Source organism: Neodiprion pinetum, chromosome 4 (assembly GCF_021155775.2).
Source record: "Neodiprion pinetum isolate iyNeoPine1 chromosome 4, iyNeoPine1.2, whole genome shotgun sequence".
NCBI lineage: Eukaryota > Metazoa > Arthropoda > Insecta > Hymenoptera > Diprionidae > Neodiprion > Neodiprion pinetum.
The window spans coordinates 33,016,222-33,028,886 of NC_060235.2; the positions used below are offsets into that span (position 1 = coordinate 33,016,222).

At 38.1% G+C, this 12,665-nt stretch overlaps 2 protein-coding genes across 11 annotated transcripts in view; one reads left to right on the forward strand and one right to left on the reverse strand.

Annotated features, from left to right (window-relative positions):
* LOC124216083 (SID1 transmembrane family member 1) lies at positions 1-7,186 on the forward strand. 2 transcript variants are annotated; one of them, XM_046620194.2, is made up of 10 exons: positions 1-1,367; positions 1,720-1,913; positions 2,038-2,339; positions 2,482-2,632; positions 3,077-3,160; positions 3,296-3,613; positions 3,699-4,284; positions 4,464-4,732; positions 4,857-5,066; positions 5,235-7,186. In XM_046620194.2, the coding sequence occupies exons 2-10, from the start codon at positions 1,737-1,739 to the stop codon at positions 5,520-5,522; spliced, it is 2,385 nt and encodes a 794-aa protein (XP_046476150.1). In that variant the 5' UTR covers positions 1-1,367; positions 1,720-1,736; the 3' UTR covers positions 5,523-7,186. The 2 variants fall into 2 exon arrangements, with proteins under 2 accessions (XP_046476150.1, XP_046476151.1); XM_046620195.2 differs by having other exon boundaries at positions 3,699-4,248.
* The window catches only part of ACC (acetyl-CoA carboxylase), a 24,811-nt gene continuing 17,001 nt past the window's right edge, over positions 4,856-12,665 (reverse strand). For all 9 annotated transcript variants that reach the window (XM_046620180.2, XM_046620182.2, XM_046620174.2 and 6 more), the window contains 10 exons: positions 12,201-12,661; positions 9,973-12,108; positions 9,531-9,836; positions 9,041-9,401; positions 8,619-8,935; positions 8,227-8,478; positions 7,628-8,077; positions 7,252-7,531; positions 6,893-7,173; positions 4,856-6,771 (listed from right to left, as the gene is read on the reverse strand). In XM_046620180.2, the coding sequence (XP_046476136.1) occupies positions 6,157-6,771; positions 6,893-7,173; positions 7,252-7,531; positions 7,628-8,077; positions 8,227-8,478; positions 8,619-8,935; positions 9,041-9,401; positions 9,531-9,836; positions 9,973-12,108; positions 12,201-12,661 (5,459 nt within the window). In that variant the 3' untranslated portion in view covers positions 4,856-6,156. The remainder of the gene's footprint in view (positions 6,772-6,892; positions 7,174-7,251; positions 7,532-7,627; positions 8,078-8,226; positions 8,479-8,618; positions 8,936-9,040; positions 9,402-9,530; positions 9,837-9,972; positions 12,109-12,200; positions 12,662-12,665) is intronic.

The following is a 12,665-nucleotide window of genomic DNA, read 5'->3' on the forward strand; positions in this document are numbered from 1 at the left end:
GACTCAATCGCGAATCGGAAAAATTTTGTCGAGAGGGCCTAGCTGACGAATGAGTAGGTTGGCCATGTCGCAAAAATCAAGAATAATAGCGTAGTGTCAAATATTTTAAATTAGCATTTTTAGATCATAGCTTTCTCCGGATATAGATATTTAGCTTAGAGCATACCTATAAGTAAAATAACGATCACACTTGCCGCAAACTTCAGACTCCGTAGCTCGTCCGGATTTTTGAAATTTCGACCGCTCGAGACTTGTTTCTAGCGCCGCGCGGCAGCATCTCACATTTCACGCACGTGTGATAACATGGTCATAACAACGCATTTAGCCGTATTTATCAAAGAAAAGCCTCTTAGCGTGACTTTGTCCCACGGACTACTGTAAATCTGCTTTATTCTAATAGTTGATCTTCCCTAACCTCAGGATATCAATCTCAAAAGAAACGAGCTTTTCTACTCAGAACTTTATTCAATACATCAACAACTAGTTTTTATTTATTTGGCGTCTTATAAATTGAGCATTAATGTATATTCTTTTTCATTTTCGCCATCTACCAACGTAGTTTGGATTCCGCCGAGATGTGCCGCTATTTTTACTTTTGATTACCTTAGGTGATATCAGAGGAGTATTCGTTTCAGACGAAAATCACTTTTTCTAATTTCAACGAATGCTTAGGTTTTACGATCTTCTAGAATCCGAAAAACAAGTCTTGTGACATATTTCGGTTTGTCAGATAAACTCTTGCGATAATCTCAGAGACGGATCGATGAAAAAATTGGAAACTTACAGGATTTTATAATCAAATGATGGGTATCAAAAATTGCCATGTCCCGTTTAATTGGAACTTCCAGTTCTACCTGAAATTAACCGATTCCACCGATTCTCAATGTTTAACCGAAAAAATCTATACTATCTCTTTTTTATTACTCTTCCTAAATCAACAATCATGTTTTTCTAAGTTTATTAATTTTACCAAATCTTACCGTCTGTCGGCCTATCGACTTGTCCGGACAAACTACCGTGATGATTTCGGAAACCGCGAAAACACGATGTGCGTTGCCAGCCGATGCCACTAGCTGTCTACAGGCATGCCCCAGTGCCAAATAGATGGCGTTAATAGTCGTATGATACGATAATATGTATTAACATGGAATGATCGCACGCTACGTTACTAATAGTTATGGCCTGTGACTAACAACGCATATGAATGTCACTCACGGCACTTGCAATCAGTAGCGTTACAACAAGCGGGTAGTGTTGTGTTTGTCGGACGTTTTTTATGTAAATAAATAATAGTTTTCATGGTGAAGTTTAATACACTTACCGATTACGAAAGAAATAAATCTATGATCTGGTGACATTAATTAACGGTATGTAGTGATTTATTTTACCACAATGAAAAATATATCAGATTCTATTCTTCGTCATACACTAATTTATCTTATCAGTTTTTAAACTTTAAGTACAAAAAATCTGATTTCATCATCATTCGATTCGATTGATTTCATTTATATTATTGTCTGAATGCATACTTAAACGTACCGCATCTAAAAATCTCTGTCTTTTACGTCCCACTGGACATTCCATTCTTCATATTGTAAGAGAAGAAAAAAAAAAATGGTATTTACCGGAAAAATTTAATCTGCTTTGTTGCAGCCATAACTTCTCCTGTAGCATGGTTTCAAAGAATTGTTTATTGAATTACTTTACTTTATTTTCAAGGTGAAAACACTGTCATTATGCAGAGTATTGGTATATTTCTCGTGGTGCCGCTACTCCTCATAAATTCCAGCCAAGCCTCATCTCCAACACTTCCATCACTACAACCTATTGTCATTAATGGCAATTATTCAACAACTTATACGAGGGAAATAAACACTTACATTGAATATGTGTTTGTGTACAGTGAAAGCAATGTAATTATTCTGTATATTGAATTCAGTATTGTAGAAAATCAGAATTTTTATTACTTCACACGTACAGTAAAGAATGTACCAATTGTACTGTTCATATTTTGTAACAAAATTTCACTGGTTGTAGATAACATCTTTAGATGGTGCTCGTATAACAGTTCAGAGCAATGCCAACAGCAGTCTTCCTTTAATTGTTGTCGTTCGTCAACAAAAGGGAATCTTGTCTTGGCAAATTCCCCTGTTTGTTAAAACTGTCGATGATGTTCTCAAATATAACACAACAAGTCGAACATTGTGTCCAACAACTGATTATCAAAGATTGGGCTCTAGAGACCAAAATGAATTCGTAACTGTTAGTATTTCGACTGCAAGTATATCAAACATCAGCTTCAGCATGAGTGTCTTTCCATCTAATGACTTCTATATGCAGTAAGTTATAAATTATTTTATATAATTGTAACATCTTGCCATAACTACCTTTGTTCCTTGTTAACACCTGATAGAGGGTTTGATCATATTTGCGTTAGAAAACCATTGAAATAATAACAAAGTGAAACAATTTTAATTTTAGCCCTGGAGAGATTAGAAATGTAATTATCTCCCCGGCAGAACCAATTTATTATGGGTTCAAATTTTCTGGAGAAATGGAAAGTTCTTCGGTATTGATGCAAGTGGAGTCTGATAGCGATACCTGCATGACAGTCTCCATTCAGAATATTTCAGTGAGTGCACTCCATTAAAGGCATGTTTTTTTTTATTTAATTTGGATGTGGATCATTTACCTTCAGCTCGAAAAATTTTTCTATGATTTTGGACTTGATATGTAATCTGTATAAACAGGCATAGTGGAACCTCGTTATTGCACAGCTGACCTGAGTGTCTGTCTTATAGCGAAGATCTTACTCTTCTGCAGTTCATTCGGGAGCAGAAGTATGTAGTCACTGTAGTAGCCATGCTATGGCCCAGATAGCAAGGGACTTGCATCTGCCATATAATGTGCGAGAACACCTTGTCAGAAGAAGGAGGTCGTTCAGCTGCGTAGGGAAGAATTGTCTTAAACTAGGATGCGTAATAACGAGGTCCCAATCTCCTAAGAATTTTTAGTCGTAGAAAAATAAGCATGAGGTTGTGAACTTCCTTTTAAATAGTGAGATTTTATTTTCTAGTGTCCGGTATTTGATCTGGAAAGAAACATTCAGTTCTCCGGATACTGGCAAACAGTGAGCCGAAAAGGTGGCATCACCATACCGGTGAGCATTGTAATTTCTTATGCAGAATTATTTAATGTCTTAGCCGTACATTGAACTGGTATTCTGAAAAAATTATCCAGACGCATTTATCAACCTTGTCTCTAGTTCAGATATAATAATGAGTTATATTTTCAGAGAGAAAGGTATCCGCGTGGCTTCTTTGTAGTTTTGGTAGTAAAAGGAGATGACAGTGACTGTAAGGGAAATCAAGTGCAGAGTCATCCAGGAACTAAAAAAGTGTCATTATCCATAGAACCAAGCATAACAAAGCAGGACTATATATTTGCTTCCTCCATAGTTGTATCAGTTTTAATAGGATTTTGCATTTTCTATATCATCGGAGTTATTGCATTCAGGATCAGAGAGGGTAGAATTTTAAGAGAACAACTACTATCCGATCAAGACGAAGCAGAGCGAACACACAGTACCGAGGGTCCATCTTCAATGGGCGAGGTAACATACAATACATAAAGTTAGTGTAAACTGTCATCTGGTTGTTGCCATCAAATAATTTTCAAAAGGTATTTAAAACTTTCAGCTCGGCCCTAGTCAATGGGCTTCCATAGACGAAGACTCTTCTTTGGATGAAGATGACATAGATATGTTGGAGGACGCACTTTCTGACAAAGAAATTATAAGAACTAGACGAGTGCTCTCAGTTTGTGATCTTGCTCGAAAAGATCCTCGAATTCTGAGGCATAAATCTCGTTTGTACGTATATTATCTCGGTACTATAGCCGTATTTTATACGCTACCAGTTATTCAATTGGTTGTGACCTACCAGCAAGTTCTGCATGTGACTGGCAATCAAGATTTGTGCTACTACAATTTTTTGTGCGCGCATCCTCTGGGACTGTTGTCGGACTTCAATCATGTCTTTTCGAACTTAGGATACGTGATTCTAGGCTTATTGTTTATACTTCTTACCTATGTCAGAGAACATAGAGAAACAAATGAAGAAAGAAATAAAAGTTTTGGCATACCGCAACATTATGGGTTGTTCTATGCTATGGGTGCTGCCCTTATTATGGAAGGCGTTTTATCAGGCAGTTATCACGTCTGCCCGAATCACAGCAATTTCCAATTCGGTACGTTTGTATCAATCGACGGAAATTATATTTCAGGTCAGCTTTCAAAACTGAGATTTGGAATTTGATAAACTTTCATGTTTCCTATAAACAAAATTCAATATCGATTTTCTGGGTTATTACAAAATAATTTTAACTTCGTATCAGGCCTCACAATCATACGCGATAAAAGAAAACTTCTTAATATATGCTATCATAATTGTCTTTATTTTTAGACACAAGTTTCATGTATATAATGGCGGTTCTCTGCATGGTGAAGATCTATCAGACGCGACATCCTGACATCAATGCACGAGCCCCGGTTACATTTGGTGTTCTAGCATTTGCTATTTTCCTAGGTTTAATCGGGGTTCTAGATGGTTCGAAATATTTTTGGATAATATTTACAATCATACATCTTACCGCTTGCTTAGCTCTGACGGCACAGATTTATTACATGGGTCGATGGAGATTTGATAGAGGACTACCTCTGAGAGTTTTTGTGGTAAGAAATAATCAAATTAGAAGATTGCTAAATAAATACAAAGTTCGTTTGAAATTTTATATGGTTTAGTTTAACACGGATATATGTGTCACAATAAGTTAATATTATAACACTTTCTGATCAGATAATGAGACACGATGCTCGTGCTGGCATCACGAACTTGCTACGGCCAGTATATGGTGGAAGATTAGTGCTATTAATTATTGCCAATGTCTGTAATGTGCTGCTGGCAGTATATGGGAATATGCATCACGATAAAGACTTTGACACTTACTTATTGGCAGTATTAATGGCTAATCTACTTCTCTACACTTTCTTCTACATTGTAATGAAGGTATGTCTTAACTCTAATATTATAATTTTGAATCCAACATGCAGTTGTCTCACCTAAGAATTGTATCATGGTGTTACTTATCGTTAATTGATAAATCTTAAACCATTAATTACAATTACCTGCTGATATACATTGAAATACGTTACAAAATATATATTTATTTTTTAGCTGTGCCACCGAGAGCGAATCTTACTACAACCTCTTATCTACATTATTCTATCTTTCTTGACTTGGGCAGCAGCCATGTACTTTTTCATTCGCAAATCAATATCCTGGGCCCTAACTCCTGCACAATCTAGAATTTATAATAAGCCGTGCGAATTGTTAAATTTTTTTGACCCGCATGATATTTGGCACTTCTTATCAGCTTTAGCTATGTTCTTCTCATTTATGGTGCTATTAACATTAGATGATGATTTAGTGGACGTACATAGAAGTCAGATTCCCGTCTTTTAGAAAAAAAGGTCGTAGTTAATTGTGAACAATTATTTAAATTTATGTCAATGGACTTAGTTCCTATGCCATCGCAGCAATCGCAGCAAATTGGTGCATAGATTATTCCTTTTACATTTTCGAATTTATAATTTGTATATTATCATCATTGTACATATTGTAATGAATTTATATAAGTTTTTAAAATACGGAGTTGCGCGTGACAAAACGATATTATATACAATCCGTCGTGTTGGTGATGAGTGAAGAACTAAAGAAACCAAACTTAAAAAAAAAGTTTTATCCGATTTTTCTATAAATAAATATATTATCTCTTTATATTCCCAATTTTTCATATTACAATGTAGGTAATAAACACTGCCATAGCAAATATGCACATCAAGAACATGTACATTATTCCAGCACGATATTTATCATTTAAAAAATTCGACTGACTTGGTAAAATGATTTCATTTTACATATATCAGTAAATAATTACTAATTGAAATTTTCTATAAACGCTGTATTTTTTTTTTCATCTTTAGTTATAACAGTAATAACAAATAGGATGTCTTAGAAGAATATTTACAACAAATGAGTCCTAAAAGTGTTACATACACCAGGTATGTGGCTATTTTAAATATGTGACATGGATTGACTATGACGAAGCACTAGAATCATTGTGATGTTCTTCTCCAGACGTTTCAAGCTGTGAGAGAGTTCGCAGAAGTTCGGCACGTTCACCAGCTTGCAGTCTGTGCGCGATTTCTATAACTGCATCTAATCTCACGTCTGGACAACATTCAAGGGCCTCCTTAACCCGAGTGAGAACCGCGTTCCTCCGTACGCAATTAATATTACGGCTTAGAACACTGCCTTCAGTTTCATTCTGGCTTATTAACCACTTGGCTACAGCCTCATCCTGGTCCCACAGATAAGACTCTGTAGCACCTCTGTCTTCTACGAACCAGCGTCTCAGCATAGAAACTACTGTTCCAACACCCAAGCTAGGCTGTGTTGACAAGACATCGTTTATGGCATCACACTCCAGGAGTTTACGTCTGAGTCTCCAATATAACATGCGGCGTGCTGTTTTCCATGGAATTATTTCACTAATGACACCCTTCTCCAACATTCTTTCAGGAGTATCATGAAGATCGGCAAAGTGAACAGCGACTTGGTGATACATGGGATCCAAGATCTGTTCTCTTTTCCGGATTTCGCTTTCCAGGTTAGCACGTTCTTCAGCGGAGGTTGAACTCGATATTTTTTCCTGAATTGACATGGTAAGGTTGAAGATCAATATTCATGGTTGGACGTAAGCATTGAAAAATCATTGTCAGTTACATTGCTCAAGACTTGTGAAATTGCTAAACGTAAATATTTTTAAATACCTTGAAGTTACGTATGACAGGGTCAACTCTATGCATGGTTTTAATTATATCTTTGTTTCTAAATTTGATTTCGACGATTCCTTCTGGTTCTAATACACCTCCACGGCTTGTTGTGTCGGCAAACATTTCCATATGCCTGGGGTTTATAGATGGATCAACAACTGCCCATGCACCACCTCTTAGTTCTCCATTTGGAGGGATGTACACTATCACTGGTCTGGTATACTCTTTTAACGCATCAACAATGTAAGCACCAAACTTAACAACTTGCTCGTACATGTCTGTTGAACAAAACGTGAATTAATGAACATACGGAAACTTTGATAATTGTTAGTAAAAAAAACCATTCTTCAATTTACCTTTCATACCACCCGAAAAACCACGCCAGTTAGCAAAGATGAAAAGAGGCAGTTCTTCTTTGCCAAAATCACGAATAGCCTGAGCAGTTTTATATGCACTGTCTGGAAACCAGACTTGACCCGCCTGTGAAACTGTCTTTGCTTCAGAGTCCAAATTTGCGGGATCTGCTGGTAAATGCAGTTCGACAGTTCGTGTTTCTACGGCTATCACACCGCAAGGGATACCTCCAAGTCTAGCACGTCCAGTTACCACAGTTTGTGCCCAAGGCCGCATAATTTCCTACAAGTAATTGAAGTGAAATTGAATTAAGTGCACGATGACGTTAATTGTGACTGCAATGGATCATAATTCGTCGCTAACGTATTCTAATCTTACCTGCCATGAACCACGATCGAAAAATCCACTTTCCCAAGCCGCAGCGTCAATGGGAGAATGTCTTCCTTCAAGCATCCACCTGGGATCATAGGGAGCCTTGGTAGGAACATATCCAATTTCTCGGTCAATTGGATCTGGATGTGGTGCAGAGAGAATAGGAAGCTGGGCTCCTTTAGATTTAGGTACATAGCTAATCCATCTGAGTACAGTGGCTATACCATCTAAATCTCTTGGTTCAGTTGCGTGTGAAACACCGTTATTGTGCATTATTTGAATTCCACCCAATTGATTATTACTAGCGTAAACCTCACGACCCAACACTGTATTCAGTGCTCTATACCCGGTTAATATAATGTGCGAGTTCTCAATTTGTATAACTCGTTGCCCAAGTCGCAGTAAATAAGAACCAATACCAATTGCACGGCATGAGACAACTGATATTGTAACCACCTACAAAGCAGAAAAATTAATCCATGACATATATTATTCTTCACGGAAAAATTTTCACTAAATAATATTTAAAATAATTTTATCTACAAAAATATTGACAAAAATTTAGTCATCAACTAGGAAAGTTGGGAATATTAACAAGTACAAACCTCGTTATATGCTTGAGACGTTTCACCAGCAATCATACCAGCATATTTAAGATTTTCAACTCCCAGTCCATCATCTTTGCCTATAATATCAGTTATCTTGTAGCGAGGCTCACCATTGTCTTCAATTAATGATGCCTTAATTGAATTATGCGGTGCTAATCTAGCATAGTCGTCAGGAGTTACATAGATGTATTTGAAGCCCTTTTCAGGCTCGTTTTCATCCTCCCACGAAATTCTGAACAAGCCTTTCACCTAGTTCAACCAACGAATTATTTTGCGAAAATTTTACATTCTGATGTGTTTTCTAGGTCGGTCAATTGGTGAAAGACAGCAACTAAATGCACGATAGATTCTAAAATGAATGAAATCTAAAGTAAAGTTCACGGACGTACCTCTTCAGCAAGACCAATTCTGGCACCAGAATTCGCCGAGAAGTAAATTCTTGGAATTCCAAGATCTCTAGCTGTTTCAGATGCTCTACAAAATACGAGATCTTCTTTTGGTCCAAACGAACCAATTTGGAAAGTCAAATCATTTGCAATAAGTATGATATCTCTTCCAGCTGGGTACTCTGGGGTGTAAAGTCTGAGTTTCCATGCGACCATGCCAACGTCGTTTTCACCAGGTAATCGCTTTTGTTCTACTAAATTTTCACCGTCCAAAACAAGTTCGACACAGTCCAATACCGGGCTCGGAATCTTGATATTTTCTGTTCAAGTATACGAAATTTTCACTCAAACACAAATGTGTATAATTTTTGTTCGTGGGCCAGAGTTTAAATTTTCTATTAGTAGTAGTTAACATTTCAACCAACCTGAGGTAGGTCTTTCCTCAATGTATTTCTCCCAGAACTTCTCAATTTGTTGACGGAACATATCCGGTAAATCATACACATAAGTAGTTCCCGAACTCTGTGCTTGGAACCGTTTAGCCTGGAGATAATCTTTGGTCAGGTAAGGTGTAGAAATAGGCAAACCATGCATTGGTCCTGGTCGCCAGTTCGCATTAACTGCCGTAGATCCATAAGACTCAAAACGGATAATACCAGTCTTGGGTTCCGTAGCCTCAGTATAAAGGTGTAGATCAATGCTATATCCACTATCATTTGCAATACAAAGACGAACGTTTGAAGTTGGTCTTCCTGGTGCTGGACGAATTGTCATTTTTATCTCAGCCTATGAGATAAATATGTGAATTAAATACTTAAACATCGGATTATGTGGATAATTTGAATACACCAACTAATAACTTTTGTAATAAGATAACTAGATTTTAAAGTTTCAGTTAAATTTCTTTATACTTACTTGTCTAACTCGTAATTTCCACAGTCTAGGACCATATCTGAGCACCATGCTCGTAACACTTTCTTCAATTCTGCCTGGATCCATTATAACAGTTGGTGCAAAGTTCAAGAATATATGGTTGCAATCCGTGCGTTTTGCTAGGGGATGGGAAAAGGCTACTTCAAGCTCGTCCATTGCTTCCAATAGTACTCGTTCACCTTCGTTATGCAAGTAATCAAAGCTAGCCTCCTTTGTGATGAGATCTGAGTGACGTATAATGGAACGGATGAAGAAGCGATAGTCTGTAACTTGCTGGCCCTTGGCAACCTGGAGATACGGTAAAAAAAATTGAATTTTAATCTATAGGACCATTATCTTCAAAGGCTTGTCCAAATTCGCTAATATTATTCCATGGGAATCAAGATTTGAGTGAAGACTAATAATGAACAAAAGATCTATGCACCTTAGCTTGTCCTAAATAGAGATGCATCTTTTGATTTGATGTAGGTAAAGCTTCAAGGTCATAAGTCCGCATTCTGTTAAGTTCCAACTGGAAGGCACAGCCTGGTTCAAGATGTCTGTAAATACGATCTTCAATAAATCCATCACGTTGTCGGAAAGTGAAAAATTTTGGAAACTGCCTCTTTTTTAGGGCAGCAAATGTCACTCTTCTGATTCCACGAGTAATTAACTCCTCTTTGTTAGTCGCGCACCAGTCTCCGAACAGTCTGGACATGACTGCGTCGTCTTGATTACCATTATCTTGTACAGCAATGCTTAATATGTGAACAGGTTCCGCAGGTATTTCACCTCCCTCAGCAATACCTGTTTCACCAGTACTCAGAGAAACATTGATCGACGTACTGTGCCGAGATTCACTTCCAGCAGTTTCTACAGCCTCGAGAACTTTGGCAGAAACTGTATTTCGGGACGACAAGTCTTCTAGCAGGTCAAGTACCTCATCAGAGTACTGGCTAAACTCTTCAAGATCTTTGAAGGCAGCCATAGCTCCTGTTCTATGATTGACAAGAGTAAGATTCTGGCGATTTGGATGATTGTTCGGCAAAAGAAATTGAAAGTGAACTAAAGGTATTTCTCCAGATAGTTCTAGGTGCTGCAGACATGCTAATTCGTAACTGATGTAAGCTCTGCGAACGTAAACTTCCAAAGCAGCATTGCAGACAGCACGGTTCGAGTGATAAAAGAAATCGTGTAGTATATCGAATATAGAAGTTTCAGAAAGTATCAGCTTCTGGAGATTCTCAGGATGAAAATCATGTCCATACATATCGACTGCAGATAAGAATATGGATTCCATCTGATTATGTCTCAGTTCGTATGCAGGTTGATGTGCTGCTATCAAGACTTGCCTAGCTCTTAGAGCCACTCTGCTGTGTTCGGTGCGATTTAAACTTGTTAATTCAGTCAGTGTACTGGCCAGCTCGTCTGTAAGCCCAGGTTCGTTAGCCCATAAGTGATCAATGAGCATAGTAACCAAGACATTTTTCTTTTGTACATGATTGTGACTGAAAATAGTAGCAGTGACCATACTCATTTCATCTTTATGCTGTTCCCTCAAAGCCGACACACACTTGTCATAATGTCCTTGTTGGAATTGGCTTTCAACTGTGTAGTACTGCCGTAGAAGTTCGTGAACCGCTGTTTTCATCCTGCCACGAATACCATTGCGATATCTTTGCACCAGTTGAACAATACCTTGAGTCGTCAAGAAGAAAACGTCTCTGTCCGTTCGTTTGGAAAGGGTGGCGGCATGTCCGTCAATTACAGACGCAATTTGCTGGCTTGGAAACTGGGCTAAAACTGAAGTGATGTTTCTTTCGTATAAGGTCATGTATTTTCTGATCTTCTTCTCTACAGATACGGGAATTCTTCCAGAGATAGTGGAGATCACTTCTTGGAGCTCTAGCAGGGGTAAGCTAGGATCGCGCAGGGAATTCATGAACTTTTCAATCAGTTCCCGGAGCCTCGGTAGATGGTAAGGATCGGGCAAACAGTATCCAGCAAGGGTATTTTCCAAAGCGCTTCTATATTTAGCGTGAAGTTGGTTGAGTTTTTCAGGAATAGCAGGCGCAATTGGTGCTGGGAATTGCCCAGTGTATTCTTGCGCTTTGCTGACTAGTGAAGGATCATCTAATTCCAAATGGGCAATCAATGTTCCTGCATCTAAGATTGCACCAGGTCGTTTAACGTAAAACAAACTACCAGCTTCTCCAGCCGTCACCGTCATAACCATCTTCATTACTTCTATTTCAGCATATGCTTGACCACGATCAATATGGCCACCATCCTCTACCAGAAAACTGATAAGTTTACCCGCTGAAGGTGATCTCAACAATGACGGATCATTATCCTTTTCAAATATACATGTCTGGTTGCCAATTACTATTCTGTACCGATCAACTTCCTCTCTCATGTAGGTCGTGAAACTTGATCCCTCCATTGAAAGTAGTAAACCTCCGTCCGAAAGTCTATGAATCTCCACTTCTTTATAGGAACCATTCATTACAAGGAAGTAGGAGTTTGGGCCTGATTTAGCTGTCTGTACTTTGTATTTGAATCCATCATTGATAAGTTCAACCTGAAAATAGTTTTGGTATTAATTTTCAGGAATTTTATTTGTATCTTTTTCATCATTAATGATTAGTAACAGATATGCAATGCAAAACTTACCTCACAAACGTTGTCCAAGTCATTGCTGGCTTGGATTTGACCCTTTTCTAAGGCTGTTTGAAAACCATTAAATGCAGCTGTGATTGTTCTATCAGCGATATGTAACGCCCCGCAAGTCACGGCCAGCAAAACGTCTGGTTTATCACTTTGAACACGTTCAGCAATGAGTAAGTCAAGCCACGCGGTATCAAAGCTGTTTGACTGGAAGGATTCAGTTTCGAGAAGTGTTATGAGGTACTCTACTGTGGTTCTAAAATCACCTCTGATACTCAATTCTTTTAAAGCAACAACTAAATTTTCGCTAGCTTGATTACGGTCTTCACCCCATGAAAAACAATGACCAAATTGCGAGTCGGCAAATTCGTGCAATCCTCCAGATGCACCGACTGAAAAATATCCCCAGACGTTTTTCGACGATCTGAAATTGAGCTCTTGCACCGTTCCTGAACTTGGCTTAAATCCTGA

Coding starts and splice junctions, on each gene's coding strand:
- LOC124216083 (XM_046620194.2), top strand. CDS start 1,737: ATGCAGAGTATTGGTATATTTCTCGTGGTGCCGCTACTCCTCATAAAT. Junction 1,914..2,037: donor TTGTGTACAGTGAAAGCAAT/GTAATTATTCTG, acceptor CACTGGTTGTAG/ATAACATCTTTAGATGGTGC. Junction 2,340..2,481: donor TCTAATGACTTCTATATGCA/GTAAGTTATAAA, acceptor TTTTAATTTTAG/CCCTGGAGAGATTAGAAATG.